This window comes from Podarcis filfolensis (genome assembly GCF_964270895.1).
Source record: "Podarcis filfolensis genome assembly, chromosome: 11".
NCBI lineage: Eukaryota > Metazoa > Chordata > Lepidosauria > Squamata > Lacertidae > Podarcis > Podarcis filfolensis.
In genome coordinates, this window is record NC_139613.1 from 56,415,066 (window position 1) to 56,433,159 (window position 18,094).

Consider the following 18,094-nt stretch of genomic DNA (forward strand, 5'->3'; position numbering starts at 1 on the left):
CACGCTACGCCACTGGATACTGTATAGATATATATGCACACACATGCACACACACACACATATATATATACTGTGTTTCTTTCCGGAGAAACTAACCCTGATTTTCAAAAAAAATGTAAAAGAGCATAAATTAAGTTGATAAATCCACAAGTGCGCAGTCAACGCCAACAGCAGGTCAACCACGTGTTTCCCCAAAAGAGCAAGGGAACAGAACCGTTTTGACTCCGGGGGACGGGACCTTCCCCCGCCCACGGAGCGCACTTAACTGCGGGGGGACGCAAAGAGAAAGCAGCGCACCTGAGGGAGACTGCGGAGTTTGGGGGGGGGGCGTCGCCCTCTCGCGCCCCCGCCCCGCCCGCGGCGACCACGTCAGACGTCACAAACCCGCTTTGTTGCGCATGCGCCCCCCGCCCCTTCTCCCCTCCCTCCGCGTCGCCCCCCCCCCCCCTCGAGCGAAGCGGCCCGAGACATAAACAAACTCCGCGAGCCAGTCCGGCGCGGGAGCCTCGCCTTCCGCCCCTCGCGCGACGCCCCGAACCGTTTCCCGAACCGCCGCCGCCGCCAGCTGCTTCCCTCAGCCCCTCCGCCGTCCGTGAGGCGGCCTCCGTGGCCCCTCGCTCTCCGCACCCCTCGGGGCCGCCATCTCTCTCTCTCGCTCCGGCCGAGACGGGGCCTCGTCGAAGGGGGACCCGGAGCGTTCCTGTCTCCTTCCAGCCCCTCAGAGGAGGCTGCTTCTCGGCTTCAGCAAGACGCCCTCCGCGGTGGGTGCCGCCCAACGGTTTGCTTTTGGGGGTTCAATTATTATTATTAGGGGTTCTATTATTATTATTATTATTAGGGGGTTCAATTATTATTATTATTATTATTAGGGGTTCAATTATTATTATTATTATTATTAGGGGTTCAATTATTATTATTAGGGGGTTCAATTATTATTATTATTAGGGGGTTCAATTATTATTATTATTATTAGGGGTTCAATTATTATTATTATTATTATTAGGGGTTCAATTATTATTATTAGGGGGTTCAATTATTATTATTATTAGGGGGTTCAATTATTATTATTATTATTAGGGGTTCAATTATTATTATTAGGGGGTTCAATTATTATTATTATTATTAGGGGGTTCAATTATTATTATTATTATTATTAGGGGGTTCAATTATTATTATTCAGGGAAGTTTTTAATGTGTGACATTTTTATGTATTTTTAATCCTCGTTGGAAGCCGCCCAGGGTGGCCGGGGAAGCCCAGCCAGATGGACGGGGTACAAATAATAAATTATATTATTAAAATTATTATTATTATTCAAACTGGGGGTGGGTGGGGGCGGCATGCTACCCTCTGGGGAGACGAGCGAGCGGGTAGAGGGGCTAAAGGTGTAAGCTCACCCCACAATTTCTGATCATCCCCTTAGCTTTCATTCATGTGCTTTTTTATTTTTACAGGGTCTTCTCCAAAAAGTAGGGGGAGGGGGGTTTACTGCTGAGCCCGTTAATCTTGGGGTGTCTCTCAGTCACCCCTTTCTAGAAGGCAGAACCAAGAAAAGGACGGGAATATATGGCATTTCAGGAGCGCCATCCTCCATCCAGTGTCAACTCGTTTATGTGGGGCAGAATTAGAAAACGGGTCCCCAAACATGAGAACTTTAAAGGGCTTAGCTTTAGTTGGGGTCGTGCCGCTGTTGATATGGGATAAAACTGCAGAAAGCTATTGGCACTGGCAAGTGTGTTAATGATGCTGTTAAATGGCATGTTTTGTTGAACCAGTTTCTGGTGGTAAGAATGTGCAGTTGTCTGACCTTTGCAGGACTGTTCTTTAGGCATATATATAAAAAAGTAATTTATAAGTAATTGTTTAACTGCATATCTTGCTATGTTTACAGACACGTAAAGCATACGTATTCATTTTCATATATTTATCGTTCTGAAATTGTGTTTATTTAATCCATTTTATAGAGCAGTGTTTGCTCAGTGTTTGTACATTAATGGGACATTCCCAGGCGACTGCAAATAAGATTGCAACCTATTTGGCATCACAGAAGGCAATTTCATCCGCTTTCTAAAACATTTTGTCAAAACCTTGATTCTCATAAGTACACGCCTAAAAGCAGAAGATGGAAAGTCTGTTTTAAAAAGATCTCTGTACCTTTTGAAAAAACTTGCACCTTGTTCAGAAAATATCTACATGGAATATTAGCTCTGTAGATTTTGATCCATAGTTTCTTGTTAGATAGTATTATTTGGGCCTTCTTGCATATGGAAGAAGAGACACCCTTATCATATTGAATTCTTTAGAGAGCAGGGAAGATGCCTCATGCTTATTCCTCTTGATTAAAAGATCTATTAGTTCTGTCTTTGAACCTTGGAGCTTCCAACAGTGGTGCAGCAAGATCCACTATAAACATTTCATCTGATACTTTTTCAGTTACACTTCCATGAAATTATATAGCTCTTTTTGTTCGAAACATGTTCCTTTGATGGGAACCATAGTTCCACAGACTCCTAAACAATCCTTAAGAGTACATGATACTTTCTTAGAAAATCCTTGTTAATCTTCTTCTGAACACTATGCTTGTGTGCCACTGTTTTCTAAAGATCAATGAGCTTCCCTTTTGTAATCCTACATAGAAATAAAATGACAGCTACATTGTCAGTAATCGCTCCTATTGGTGACCTTTCTATCATCTGAAGTGTTTAATAAGCACAAAGTTTAGAGAGTGAATAACAGTATTTATTTATTTAGTTAGTTACTTATCTATTTTCCAAAAAACCCTGTAGTATTAAGTTAATTATTTTTTTGCTTTATTTTCATCACCATTCTTTATATTTTGCACAGAAAGTAGGAGTATAAATTAGTCATCCAAGGCTGCTACAAGAAATTCAACAAAAACTACCAATTAAAAATATCTGAAGAAGTGTGCATACACACGAAAGCTTATACCCAGTACAAACTTAGTAGGTCTCTAAGGTGCTACTGGACAAGACAGTTTTTTAAATTTATTTATTTATTTCAATTAAAAATAGTTATTAAAGAAGTACTTTGGGGCTGCAATTCCTCATTCATTAAAAGTATTTCTGCTTTCTTGCAAAAAATTTTACCCTGTCCCTTGAACAACTTATTCAGGGTGTTGTCCAAAAAGGGGCCAGCTATTTCTGGGCCTATTAATCTTCGGCATGCTCTCAGTCACCATATTGATTAATGTACCTAGAGCTTAACGGGATATGGTATTTCTAGGTTACATAACTCTGCAAAATGAAAAAAAAAAATCTTATCAAACCTGATTCAGAAAAATATGGTAGTTTTGTTTGTGAGGTCTTTTGGTTACTATATAAAACTCTGTAATCCATTTTTTAAAAAGTGATTTAATGTACCAGTTCTCTTATAGTGAAATGGTGGATCTTTTTTCTTCCCCCACCCCACCCCACCCCATCCTTATATTGCTGTTACTTATCCAGGTAGCTTCTTGAAACAGCGGCTTGCTTCTAGACGCCTCCAAAGTTAAAATGGCCTCTGCAGTCATTAGTTCGGTTCCTACTACTGCATCACGGTTTGCTCTTTTGCAAGTTGATAGTGGCAGTGGATCCGATTCAGAATCTGGAAAGGGAAGAAACAGTCGAAATGGTGGAAAGTCCCAAGCTTCAGGCAGCAAGTCAACCACAAATGAAAAGAAAAAAGAAAAGAGAAGAAAAAAGAAGGAACAGCAGCAGAGTGAAGCCAATGAGGTGGTGTGACTGTTATGTTTCAATACTCAGTTGGGCCAGGTATCCACATACATGCAAAGGAAAAGTCAAAAAGTGAGGGATTAAGAATTAAGTATACTTGAGATGTGGTAAAGATTCCAGCAGGGGTTAGAAGTGGGAAGGTGTTTATGATCAGGTGAATCCTAAACACTTTTCTTTCAAAACTAGAATGGAATCCTAATCCAAAACGTTTATCTTTGGAAGGAGATGTTTCTGAAGAAATCTGCCCTAAGGTAGGGCAGATGTTCGAGTGCTTGTTTTCTTTAATGTAGGTGTCTAGGTTCATAGCATATATATGTGCATATGGTTCAGATAGTTTAAAAAAAACAATACTGTTTGTGGGTGACAATGCCTATATACAAATATTATTGAGTAGTATTAAGTGTTATTCAGTTTTCAAACAAATACTAAATTAGCAGTACTTCTAAAACATACTATGAATTATTTTGAACTTGGAAGACTTCCTCAATTTTGCTTCCTATCTTACTATATTGTAGCTACTCAATATATTTGTAATGCATCTGTTGCTGTGGATTTCATGTCAGGTTATATCCTGATTTTCACTGATTGCCCCTGAAGGTTATGGGACCATGTGGAACAGTGGGATATGGCACAGAGGACTGGAATTGATGGGAAGGGTTTGTGGCAATTGGGCACCTCACTTTACCTTTACCTTTTGAGCTTTTCATTAGGAGAAGCACTTCAGCTTACATAAAACCACCATTGGCTACAACCCACCATTATTTATATTGTAAAATTCCTATTTCCTATTTTCAGAGAATACTAGTCTCCTGTACTATCATATCATTCAGTAATTCAGTATAGTTCTGGTGGTAGGTGCAATACATAAATGAAAAAGAGATACAGACCCTGCATTTGTGCTCACTAATTACAAGGGGAAGGGGAAAGGTAGAGGGGGTCAGTTTGAGAATGCTGGAATGATGTGGTTAATTGTAGATTTACACTTATAGTTTGGGCCCAGCTGATCTTTCCTTGTTCCTCTGGCCATTTGTCCACAGGGAACCTAACGTGTGTTTATTGTTCTAGCCAGTTTAGACCACCAACATTATGTGAGGGTTTCTTCTTAATCAAATCACCAGAATAATGTAAGGCACTTCAGAGCAAACCTACACTGAGGTTTCAGCTTGTCACAGTGTTTTATACTTTATAAAAATATTTATTTATGTTCATTGTTTTTATAGCTCAGAAATCTCGCTTTTAAGAAAATCCCTCAGAAAAGTTCCCATGGAGCTTCTTTGTCTCAGCACGAGCAAGCATTAAATAATTCAGCAAGGAAAGATTCTCAGGAAGAGAACTGGCAAGAGTGGAGACAAAGAGATGAACAGGTAATTCATCAAATATGTTATTTTAATAATAATAATAATAATAATAATAAAATTATTTATATCCCGCCCTCCCCAGCCGAAGCCGGGCTCAGGGCGGCTAACAACAATCAAATAATCAAACAATCGAATAATCCAACATTCTAAAAATATTTCATTATAAGAATTAATTAAAATCAAGTTGATGGCAACCATTAAGCAAAATTCTGTGCAGGTTGCCAGAGGAGGGAGTCAGGCTGCGCCCTGACCAAAGGCCTGGTGGAACAACTCTGTCTTGCAGGCCCTGCGGAAAGATGTCAGGTCCCGCAGGGCCCTAGTCTCTTGTGACAGAGCGTTCCACCAGATTGGAGCCGCAGCCGAGAAGGCCCTGGCTCTAGTTGAGGCCAGCCTAACCTCTCTGAGGCCTGGGACCTTCAGGATGTTTTTATTTGCAGACCGTAGGTTTCTCTGTGGGGCATACCAGGAGAGGCGGTCCCGTAGGTACGAGGGTCCTAGGCCGTATAGGGCTTTAAAGGTTAAAACCAGCACCTTAAACCTGATCCTGTACTCCACCGGGAGCCAGTGCAGCTGGTATAGTACCGGATGAATGTGGTCTCGCAGCGAAGACCCCATAAGGAGTCTCGCCGCGGCATTCTGCACCCGCTGGAGTTTCTGGGTCAGTCTCAAGGGCAGCCCCACGTAGAGCGAGTTACAATAATCCAGTCTGGAGGTGACCGTCGCATGGATCACAGTGGCTAGGTCAGGGCGAGAGAGATAAGGGGCCAACTGCTTAGCTTGGCGGAGATGAAAAAATGCCGCCTTTGTTATAGCTGTAATCTGCGCCTCTATTTTAAAGTTTTAAGTGTTTGTGATTATTGATTTTAACTGCTGCACCTGCTTTGTATGCAGTAGCATTGGCAGGCATTTGGGTCAGGTTTGAAAGAAAGCTCTATTAAACACAATAGGACTTAATTCTGCATAAACGTGCAAATGATCAGGCTATAACTTTCAGCAATCATGAGCGTGTGTTCTGAGAAAAAAGTTACATTTAGTTCATTGAGATTTATTCTCTAGTCAAGGTGCCAAATAATATCATTTGCTACCCACCCCTTCACCCTTTGGTTCCCGGTAGGCTACAACAATTAAAACACAATGCTAAAAGCACTTTAAACCAAGTAACAATCAAATAAGGTGGATTCTAAAAATACACATCTCTAGCGTCAAAAGAGGTGTGTCCTCAGCAATTTCCCAAAGCTATATAATGAAGATGCTAGATGTACCTCTTTTGGGGAGGGAGTGACTGATAAGTAACTGACATATGATACTAAGAGGGTGGTGTATGTTTGAATAAAACCCTGCCACGTGGTACACTTTTTCATCTTGTTTCTTCAGTTGACTTCTGAAATGTTTGAAGCTGATCTTGAAAAAGCTTTACTTCTCAGCAAACTGGAATATGAAGAACACAAAAAGGTATTCCCTTCTCTAAATATGATTAAAACACAAATACAGTGGTACCTCTGGTTGCGGAGAGGATCTGTTCCGGAGCTCCAGTCGGACCCCGAGGTTTCCGCAGCTGGAGGGACCGCTTCTGCGCATGTGCGCACGGCATTAGACCACTTCTGCGCAGGCACGCGCGTCAAAACCCGGAAAAATACTTTCGGGTTTGCCGCATTCGCATCCTGAAGGATACAGAACTGGAGGTGTGCGTATCCAGAGGTACCACTGTATTCTTAACAATGCACTTTTTATGAGCCTATGTACAGCTGTAGTTTTTTTGCTAGATTCAGTTGAGTTAATAGCAGATCAAGAAAATATTGCCTATGGTAATAGTAGTGGTAAAAACAGAATTATTTCTTACGTAGTTTCGTGTACAATCCTGGATGTGTGGTTTACTTGTTTAGAGAGGCCAGTTGCATAGACATGGGTTCAAAATACTAAACAAGAGACTAAAATGCTTTATATTGTTTCAAAATATTTCTTTGCGTAACTTGTTTTCCCTTTGGCGGTGTTTAACCATAATGTTCTATGATTTAGTCTCTCAAAGACAGATGTATAAGGTGTTTTTTTTCTTTACAGGAATATGAAACTGTTGAAAGTGCTTCTCCTCCATCAAAAGCTGTGCACAAGAAAGAGAAAAGAAAAAATCAGCAGGGAAAAGACAAACCTCTCACTGTGTCTTTAAAAGATTTCCAGTCTGATACTAACATTGGTAAGTTTTTAGTGCTAAATGTTTCGTAGAATCATTAGGTCTGTTAAAGAGTCACAAGATGTAGACACCTGTCAGGTTAGGAATTCTGATTCAGGATTCAGACTTCACTTCCATCGCCAACAGTGTGAGTAGGGGGGCTTTTGCCAATTCCCCCTTTGTACCCTCAGATATGTTCCAGAGTATTGGGGGATTGATTGAAACAATCTGGGAAGTGTTTGTGTCCTGGGGGTGGGTGGAGAATTGGCAAAATATGATTCTTCCCCTTTGGTTAGTGAGATCTTTCTGCTTAATCAGAAGTCTCCCATGGACAGAATGCCTCTACAAAGAGCTAAAGTGAAACTGTACACTGCTTTGATCTTTTATGTTTAAATACTGCTGAGAGAAGGATATAGTAGAATTAGCATAGTTCCCCAGAAAAGGTGGTCCAGCAGGACAGCTAAAACAGTTTTAGTTTTAACACCAGCCCCAAAACTACTTTGAAGGACCTCTAAACTGGTTTCATCCCAGAAAACCAGGGGCCATTTTGCAAATCACACACTTCATCACACTTTGTGGCAAATTTGATACTCAGTTGCAGTAGTTTAGTTTCAGGTGGGTCAAGTGGTGCTTTATTACTAGATTCATAAATCTGGCAAAACAGAATACAAGGAATTTAAAGTATGAATGGAAATTTTAGCTTAAACTTAGAGAATCTTATTTATAATTTAGCAGCGTATGGCACTGAAATATTCCTGGATAATCAGTTTTAGGATTTTCGTCCACAAATTAAATTTAATCTGTAATTACATTTTTCATGTTGTTTCAGATCACCTTCCCAAAAAGCAGGAGGTAAGTACCTGATCAAACAAAAATAATGCTTGAAGTATCTAATGAGGGAATTCTTTAAATGGCACCGTTAATTTTTCCACTTTCTTGGCAAGCATTAGTACATGCTCTGTTCTAAATAAGTCACATGAAAATATTGTTTCTGGTTCTGTTGGGGAGACTTAAGTGAACAGCAGGAACCTGGAAATTGTGCTATTAAATTAACATTTCAGCAGAAGCTTTTTAAAGATTTCTCAGTGAATAATTTCTGTGGCTGCACCAAATTTTTTGCACTATATCTTTTTAACAAGGAAAGTGGGCTCTTGAAAGTTCAAAATGGTCCCTTGAGAAACCTAATCAGTTCTTATTAGCTGTCTCTCTTGTACCTGTTCACAGCCTGATCTTTGGTTGTTTAGTTGCTATGATTTTTTGTTTCTAGCTTATCTTTTGGCTTCTTTCTGAATGACTATGTGATCTCAGCTAATCATGGTCCAGGTAGTGAATGTGATGACATCATAGTACGCAGTAGTCGTAGTCAGTCTAAGTGTATTACATGATGACTTCACTTTGGGCAAATTAAGCCTTGGCTTTTACCCTCAAACTGAATGATGCAACGCTTTCTTGCTGTGCTGGGAAGGCAAAGAATGAAAGCATTGTAGCAAGAGAATGGTTACTTGGTTGTTTCTGAAAGACATGAATGTATTCCATGTTTGCTGCATTACAAGGCCAGCAAATTTAGAACGTGATTAAAATAGTATCTAAGCATTATTAAAACAATGCTAATTTTTTGCCTGATGCAGTTACCAAGACCTATTGTAGGGATGGAGAGCATTTAGAAAAAAATATATTATTGTAATTTGCTTTAAAGCTGAAATTTCATATTTAGATTGGAATTTCATATATAAACCTTAGAATTACTTATTAAGTTGCTAAGTTGTTTTACTAGAGATTAATTATAGTTTCTTGGCAGGAATTGAGCTCTTCACATACTGTCTTGCATGATGGTGAATTCTTCAATAGACTGGAAGACGATGTGCACAAAATAATTACTAGGGAGAAAAGAAGAGAGCATATCACAGATAATGGAATGGACAACAGTACATCACGTGATCCCACACATGTATGTTAAATGAACATTCCTCAAAGTATACTGTCCTGATTATAATTGTTATTGTTGTTGTTGTTGTTTAGTCCTTTAGTCGTGTCTGACTCTTCGTGACCCCCTGGACCAGAACACGCCAGGCACTCCTGTCTTCCACTGCCTCCCACAGTTTGGTCAAACTCATGCTGGTAGATTCGAGAACACTGTCCAACCATCTCGTCCTCTGTCGTCCCCTTCTCCTTGTGCCCTCCATCTTTCCCAGCATCAGGGTCTTTTCCAGGGAGTCTTCTCATGAGGTGGCCAGAGTATTGGAGCCTCAGCTTCACAATCTGTCCTTCCAGTGAGCACTCACTGATTATAATAGAGAAGGTGAAATTGAGTAGCTGCTTAAAAGTGCATATAGGTATGAAAAGGCCACTAAATTTCCTCTTCTGAGAAATATCTGACAAGGAAACTCTAACTTTAAGAACGGGTGTCTGAGTTTCCCTGTTTTCCATTTTTCATTTTGTGTAGTGCCTTTGGATTGTAAGCCCCTGGCATGGATTGCCTTGTTTTTACTTTTTATTCATCTTTTTAGCTGAAGAGTTGAGTAAAAGTGGTTTAAATAATGTGTGCCACAGGGATTGGTGTGTTTGTTCACCTACCCTAGGAGTGGAGAACCCGTGGCTCACCAGATGTTGCTGAGCTACAGCTCCCATCATCCCTGTAGAGTTGGAAGGGACCCTGAATGTCATCTAGCCCAATCCCCTAGAATGCAAGACTCTCAACTAAAGCATCCATGACAGATGGCCATCCAACCTCTGTTTAAAAACCTCCCTTTCTTGAAGCCATTGGTTCAGGTCCTACTCTCTGGAGCAGGAGAAAAGAAGCTTGCTCCATCTTCCCTGTGAAAGCCCTTTAGAGATTTGAAGATGGCTATCTCCTCACTCTCTTCTTATCTAAGCTAAACATGCCCAACTTCCTCAGCCGTTCCATATAAGGCTTGGTTTCCAGACCATTGATCATTTTGGTCACCCTCCTCTGCGCACATTCCAGCTTGTCAATACAGTGGTACCTTGGGTTAAGTTCTTAATTTGTTCAGGAGGTCCGTACTTAACCTGAAACTGTTCTTAACCTGAAGCACCACTTTAACTAATGGGGCCTCCTACTGCTGCCGCGCCGTCGGAGCACAATTTCTGTTCTCATCCTGAAGCAAAGTTCTTAACCTGAAGCACTATTTCTGGGTTAGCAGTGTCTTTAACCTGAAGCGTATGTAACCTGAAGCGTATGTAACCTGAGGTGCCACTGTACCCTTCTTAAACTGTGGCACTAAGAACTAGACACACCATTCCAGGTGTGGTCTGACCAAGGCAGAATAGAGTGGTATTATTACTTCCCTAGATCTGGACACTATTCTTCTGTTGATGCAGCCTAGAATAGCATTAGCTTTTCTCGCTGCTACACCACAATGTTGACTCATGTTAAGCTTGTGATCTACTAAGACCCTTAAATCCTTTTCACATGTATTACTGGCAAGCCAGGTGTCCCCTGTGAAACTGGTTATTCCTGCCTAAGTACGATACGTTTGTCCCTATTGAAATTTATTTTGTTAGTTTGGGCCCAGTTCTCCAATCTGTTAATGTCATCTTCAATCCTGATTCTGTCTTCTGTAGCATTGGTTACCCCTCCTAGTTTGGTGTCATCTGCAGATTTGATGAACATCCCCTCAATTCCTATGGCACCCCACTTCTCCCCCCCCCCCAGATGACAAGGAACCATTAATGAGTACCTTTGGGTTCAGTCAGTCAACCAGCTACAAATCCACTTCACATTTACCTCATCCAGCCCACATTTTACCAGTTTCTGCACAAGAATGTCATGGGGGACTTTATCAAAAGTGGTACTGAAATCATCCACAGCATCCCCCTGATCCGCTAAGCTTGTAACTCGGTCAAAAAAAGAAATTGGATTTCAATAGGCATTTCTTGTTTTGAGAAACCCCGGCTAGGTCTTAGTAATCACAGCATCCTTTTCTAAGTATCCCTAGACTATCTGTCTAATTATATGTTCTAGCACCTTTCCTGACACCAGCATCAAGCGGTTCAGTAGTTACATGGGTCTTCTTTCCCTCACTTTTTCAAGATGGGGACAAGATGTGCCTGCCTTCAGACTGCAGGGACCTCACCTGGGAGTGGGTTGTAGTTGGCAACATGTGTAGAACCACAGGTTCCCTATACCTGCCCTACCTGAACTCTGGACAGGTCACCTTTTAAAGCTGCTCCAAATTTCAGGGGCAGCTTACCCTCTGGGTAATGACTGAAAATTCTTTGTAGTGAAATAATTTTTGTAATAGCTTCCTGAACGAGGAAACATTTTGGACTAATAATTAGTGTTATATATCAGTTTCCACAGACTATGTGACCATAGAGTAAGTTCCATTCTATTTTTGAAATACTAAAAGTTTAAATTGCTGGCATTTTAAAGCATACCTATGTTCATTTGGGGACGCGGGTGGCGCTGTGGGTAAAACCTCAGTGCCTAGGACTTGCCAATCGTATGGTCGGCGGTTCGAATCCCCGCGGCGGGGTGAGCTCCTGTCTTTTGGTCCCAGCTCCTGCCCACCTAGCAGTTCGAAAGCACCCCTAAGTGCAAGTAGATAAATAGGTACCGCTTTATAGCGGGAAGGTAAACGGCGTTTCCGTGTGCTGCGCTGGTGCTGGCTCGCCAGAGCAGCTTTGTCACGCTGGCCACGTGACCCGGAAGTGTCTTTGGACAGCGCTGGCTCCCGGCCTCTTAAGTGAGATGAGTGCACAACCCTAGAGTCGGACACGACTGGCCCGTACGGGCAGGGGTACCTTTACCCTTTACCTTTATGTTCATTTGTTACTTTTGAAAATATATTTTTTTAAATAATATTTATTACTTTTAAACCTTACAAAAAAGAAGAAAAGGAGAAGAAGAAGAAAAAAAGGAAAAAGAGAGAAAAAAAACAAAAGAAAGAAAATACAATACAATATTAACACATTAGGTTAAATAAAACAAAGCAACAACAATTTAAAAACATACATCATACCATTTCAATGCCCTATCTTTCATTCCCTCGTTTCATCGTTACTTTTGAAAATATTTTGAATGATAGTTCACATCTCCTCAACCTCGTTAAGGGTGTAAAATTCATTTTACATTGTATTTCTCTTTTTAAAATCTGGAGGATTTTGTATTGAAAGACGGAAGAATAGAGAGACTAAAGCTGGAACTTGAGAGGAAAGATGCAGAAATCCAGCAATTAAAGAGTGTAATCACTCAATGGGAGGTATGTAATGGGTTTCTTTATGCAGCATTTAAATAAATGTTTAGATTGAAAATATTTATTGTATTAGCCATTTCAAAGCACTGCTTTTCAAAATAAAAATTACATTTAATCTATATAAGTAGGAGAGGTTGGCATCTAGATAAGGTTGTTATTTCAGAAGTAAATAAAATATTTTTACTTAGTAAAATACGCTTATCATATAAAGGCTTTCAGTGTACGCTGTCAGTCCTCCATCCCCAGCCTCAGAAAGTCAACATGATGACATAGTAATTGTAAATCAACCTTTTTCTTACTGTTTTCTTTCATATATATTCTTTATTCTACCAGTTAATGCTGCTGTAAGGAGAAAACTTAGTAATTATAGGTGTTTCTACCACATGAGAGAGTTGGACATGTTGCATTAAAAGTTCACATTTATAAATAATTAACTACTTGTCAACAGTTTGTTAATGTTCAGAAGAATTTGGTTCAGTGGGGGGGATAACCACAGACTTGGTATGTGTTTACTGGAATCATAGAATCTTAAGAGTTGGAAGGGACCAAAGGGTCATCCAGTCCAGCCCCCTGCAATGCAGGAATCTCAGCTAAAGCATCCATTGACAGATGGCCATCCACCCTCTACTTAAAAACCTCCAAGGAGGGAGAATCCACCACCTCTCACGGGAGTCTGTTCCGCTGTTGAACAGCTCTTACTGGTCAGAAAGTTTCTCAGAATGTTTAGTCAGAATCTCCTTTCTTGTAACTTATTAGATATTTTTGTTGCATTTATGAATGTTGCCAAGAGTAATTATTTTTAGCACATTGCCCACCTCATCTGTTTAATTGTCAGTAGGGATCAAGGAAGATTAATTGATCTTTGAAGGCAACGATCAACCTTATATAAATGGGGCAATTTTGTGAATTTCCAGCTCAAAAATATATTTCTCTTTTTCGCTGCCATCCTCTCCTCTGATTCTTGAAGCTCACCCACACATACACTTTTATCAGAAATGGAATTTGGGGGATCTTGAGTGTACTTGTGTTATTATATTTTCCTTTTGTCCCATTGATTAGAGATTGATTTTGAAATGTTAAGGCACCAATTCTAAATACACTTACTGGGCAGTAAGTTTCAGTGAACATAGACATGGATAAGATTGCACTGTACAACTAATACGCTAATGTCCATATTGTTTAAATATGCCATTTGCATTAATTGAACTTTTAAAACGTTTAGGCAAAGTATAAGGAAGTGAAAGCACGAAATGCACAGCTGTTGAAAATGCTGCAAGAAGGAGAGAGTAAGTAGTGCTTCGTTTGTTAAATATTAAAATTCTTTTAAAAACCTATGTTCCTTAAATCTATCTGCAAATTGTTTGGACAGTGCTAAGACAAATAGGCTTGTTCAGTTTTTATTTCATAGCAGCCCTATGCAATCTGTGACCCTGCATGGCTGAATGCAGCCCATCAGCCATGTTTCGTGGTGCTTGAAAAATGTGCCTCTAACTATTCTCAACATCTTTAAAAATAGAAAGTCTAATCTTTTTTGTTTTGTTTTAAAACTTTAGTGAAAGATAAAGCCGAAATACTGCTTCAGGTCGATGAATCTCAGAGTATTAAGAATGAGCTGACTTTACAGGTAAACATTTCTGCAATATATTTTAAAAAGCACACTAAATCAAAATATCAGAACAACTGGGTTGGAAGAACTATGAGTAATGTTATGTTCATGGAACAGGACCTTCCCTCTGCACCCAGCTTAGATGGATTAATTTCAGTGAGGAAAAATTACCGTATTTTTTGCTCTATAAGACTCACTTTTTCCCTCCTAAAAAGTAAGGGGAAATGTGTGTGCGTCTTATGGAGCGAATGTAGGCTGCGCAGCTATCACAGAAGCTGGAACAGCAATAGGGATTGCTGCTTTCACTGCGCAGTGATCCCTCTTGCTGTTTTGGCTTCTGAAATTCAGAATATATTTTTTTTCTTGTTTTCCTCCTCCAAAAACTAGGTGCGTCTTGTGGTCTGGTGCGTCTTATAGAGCGAAAAATACGGTAGTAAGATGTAATCCTATCTTTTCTCTTTGCAACGTCAACTTTATATAGTTTCCAATAATTCTCAAAATATTGTGAACTTGCTGCCAGAAATGGTACATGTTGTCACATTATTTCCAGGAAAAGTTATCAGGCAATAATTTTGAAACTCAGCTAAGAGGCAAAATAGCACATACTGATTTTCTTTTTCATTAGTGCTGTCATAGGCATGTAACTTTATTATCTTCAAAATGTCGCTTTGTTAAGAGACAAGACAGTAGTTGTTGAGCTTTTATTTTGTTTTTTAAGGTTACCAGCCTTCATGCTGCTCTGGAACAAGAACGATCTAAAGTGAAGTTACTGCAAGCAGAGCTAACAAAATATCAGGTAACGTTACTAGCTACTTCATAAGTAAACAGAAACTCACAGGAAAAACTTTTCTTTTACCCATCCCACCACTGCAGCTGCCTGTACTCCTAAAAAGCCTCTCCAGGAAGGTTGGAGGTCTTGAACAGTGTCAGAGCTGCTAGAGGAAGGGGGACAAGAAACTTTTCCTTCAGTGAACTTACTTAGGATCCAAGCCTGTTTGTTTATGTTTACATACCAAGTTTGGTCCGTTTGCTCTAAAAAGGAGCTTTTAAAGCAGACTTTACAAATATTTCCTCTGGATCCACTGTATTCAGTGAATCTCCTTTTCTGTCTTGTCATTTAGCGATCTGCACAATTCCCCCATCACCATAATTCTTTATTACCTGCTATCTCTAGTTGACAGTTTATACACACACAGATGATACCTGTAGATACATATATAGATGCACACATAAATTACCGTATTGGCCCAAATGTAAGCCACACCCGCAAATAAGCCTCACCTTTAAAATTCAAGACTTATTTGCGGGTGCGCTTCACCTGCCGGCACGACTGCCCTGAATAGGGGGTGGCCGGCGCCCCATTCCCCAAGCCAGTGCTTGGTTTTGAGCGCACTGCCCACCACCTCCAAACACAACTGCCTCCCAGTACTACCTCCCAAGCCAGTGTCGGGGGAGGCTTGGGAGCAGTGGGCGGGCTACATGTCGTTGCCCCACGCTCCCAGGCTGCTTCTGGGGAGGAGGAGCCGCACTGCTTTGCCGTTGGCCTCCACCCTTTCCCCCTTCCTTACGGCAGCTCGGGGGAGGCTTGGGCGATGCGGTTGGGACGGGCGCTGCTGTCTCACACCCCAAACGGCCCTCGTGGGCAGCTGTTTCAGCAGCGATACAGTAAAGTTGCAAACATAAGCCACACTTTAACTTTTCACAATCAGAATTTGGAAAAAAAAATGAGGCTTATATTCAGGCCAATACAGTATCTATCCTGTGTGAGGGAGGCATCCAGACACGAGTCACTTCCACCCAGGACAGGCAGGGTCACATAATACAGCTATGAAGACCAGGGCAGGCAGTTCTTAATTCTCCTCTCACACACATTCCTTTGTTTGTGTATATGTTGTACTTCAGTGTGCAATAAACAGCAACTTGAGGATACTATAAGTCTCCTCCCTAGTATTATGCTCAGGATCCACAAGCATATTCACTTGTTTCAGCAACAATGAGCATCCGTCTAAAGAAAGTGCTGCTTGTGGATGATGAATCACACCTTGAGAAGGGAAAGGACAAGTGATTTCTATTCCTCCTGGAAAAAAATAACCTGTGAAAAGGGAGAGAATCCACTCATTCTTTCAGGAGTGTTTCTCTCCCTTCCCAGAGGGCTCTTGTGGGAAGTGGCAGTATTGAAGAGGCACAGCTAGTGCTTTCTGCAAAAGTCCTGTTTTGGGGGGGAAAGTTAGCATTTTTTTGTTGATACTTAGGTTTTCATAACACAAGCTTTTTTCCTTCTCTGTTATAGGCTGGAAGAAAAGGGAAAAGAAATTCAGAGTCTGATCAGTGCAGGTGATCACATTTGTACCAAAATCAGAGCAAAAAATAAATTTGATCTTCAGGGGTTTTGCAGAAATGTATTTGTACTACTGCTTAACTATGCAGTTTTCTGGGTTTGGGAGTGAAGTTTAATTGACTAATGTTCAGAATATTCAATCTATTGCACTTCTAGTATAAAGAAGAGAAGCTGGAAACTAATGTTACAGTGATGCTCAAACCTTGTTTGTCCTAATGCTACACCTAGTTTTTCATCACTCAATAAAGTTTTTGTCATTTTTATGACCCTGGTGTGTTTAATGTTTTTAGCCTTATTGAAATTGTTGGCCCATACTGTATTTCTATGCCATTTCCATTCTTTGTACATTCTGCTTTTTCACACATCCACTCAATTTTGGGTGCTTGACTTGTTTAACCTAGTACTGAAGAGGGCATAATAAAAAAGGGGAAAGCAGTGGTTCTGGACAAGGCCTTCTGAGGGTAACATCAGACCACAGGGTCTGCAACAAGAACTCCTGCCAACACTGTTTTGAAGGGTTCAGTCATTATGTAATGAACTTTAAATGATTAATGCTGTCACTTCACCTTTAGTCCTATATATAAACAAGATTCCTTAAGCTAGGGTTGTCATGTGCATTCATTTGCTTTGTGTTCTCTTTTTTGCTCTTCAAGATATGGCAACCCCGTGCTGTACGGTTCTTTCCAAAAAGAAATAAAACCTTTCTCCCTTACTCCAGTCCTGCCACATAGAAAATGTTCTAGATCCCCCCCCCGCAAAAAGATTATCTTAATTTTTTTTTTTTAAAATCTCATGGTTTAACAGGTTTATAATTCTACAATTCTTCAACATGGCTTACAAACATGTTTAAGTAAATATATTTATACTCTCAGCAAGGGCTTGCTTAGAGTAGAGCAGCAAGGAATCCTCAGTGCCCAACACATACTTTTTCTTCAGCCACCTTTCACTTTAAAGTCCCAAGGCAGGTTACAACATGAAAAGACAACATTAAAAACAAGTTGCAACATAACATTGGAGCTGTTCCAGTTCTTCCTACAAATTGGCTTGAACAGAACCTAAGAGGACAATTGGGTTCCCTTGCTAATTTTAGTGCAGCTCTCATTTAGTTTTTCTTTTAAAACACATCAACCAAACATCAGTTTATCAGATTATGCGGCTCATAGAAGGTACCAACCCCCACATGTTTCTTCACACCACCTACATACTGGACAAGCAGTAGCTTTGAAGATACAATTAGTATGCAAGGCTCAGCCTGTTCCTTTGCATATAAGTTGGCAACACCTCCTCTTATTGAACACAATCCTGAACTTGTCAGCGATGGACATCTATGGCATGAATAACACTTTCAAAAAGTGAAGCTGGATGACAATGACAGATAACAAGCTGCCGCTGCTGTAAGATGCAAGCAAATACCCTTTTATTGAAGGTTAACTGAATAGGAACAGGCTTGAACAGAAAAAGAAATAAGGCAGGGGTGGGGAGCGTCAGCCCAGGGGACTGCGCTCAGGGCTCTCTATCCAGCCTGCAGGACTCTTGCCTTGCCAGGCCCACCCCAGTCCTTAATCTGTGGCCCCCGACAGCTGCTGTCTGGCTGGAGCGCCCTTTGAACTATGACAAGGCCTCTTGCTTGTCCTCAGTGGAGCACAGAGAGGGACGTGTTTCTGCACAAACCCGCCTTGC

At 40.7% G+C, this 18,094-nt stretch overlaps 1 protein-coding gene across 1 annotated transcript; it reads left to right on the forward strand.

Annotated features, from left to right (window-relative positions):
* Nucleotides 1-267: 267 nt before the first annotated feature.
* Nucleotides 268-16,680, forward strand: GKAP1 (G kinase anchoring protein 1). Its single transcript, XM_083577085.1, has 12 exons — nt 268-761; nt 3,463-3,729; nt 4,950-5,093; nt 6,462-6,539; nt 7,146-7,278; nt 8,084-8,106; nt 9,053-9,202; nt 12,375-12,476; nt 13,693-13,756; nt 14,024-14,094; nt 14,795-14,872; nt 16,367-16,680. Exons 2-12 carry the CDS (start codon nt 3,511-3,513, stop codon nt 16,412-16,414), a joined length of 1,110 nt encoding a protein of 369 aa, XP_083433211.1. The 5' UTR covers nt 268-761; nt 3,463-3,510; the 3' UTR covers nt 16,415-16,680.
* Nucleotides 16,681-18,094: the final 1,414 nt, after the last annotated feature.

What these genes read in the sequence shown, in the direction of transcription:
- GKAP1 (XM_083577085.1), top strand. Translation starts at nt 3,511, where the DNA reads ATGGCCTCTGCAGTCATTAGTTCGGTTCCTACTACTGCATCACGGTTT. An exon ending in ACCTTCCCAAAAAGCAGGAG is followed by an intron (nt 8,107 to 9,052) that starts GTAAGTACCTGA and finishes GTTTCTTGGCAG; the next exon opens with GAATTGAGCTCTTCACATAC. An exon ending in AATGCTGCAAGAAGGAGAGA is followed by an intron (nt 13,757 to 14,023) that starts GTAAGTAGTGCT and finishes TTAAAACTTTAG; the next exon opens with TGAAAGATAAAGCCGAAATA.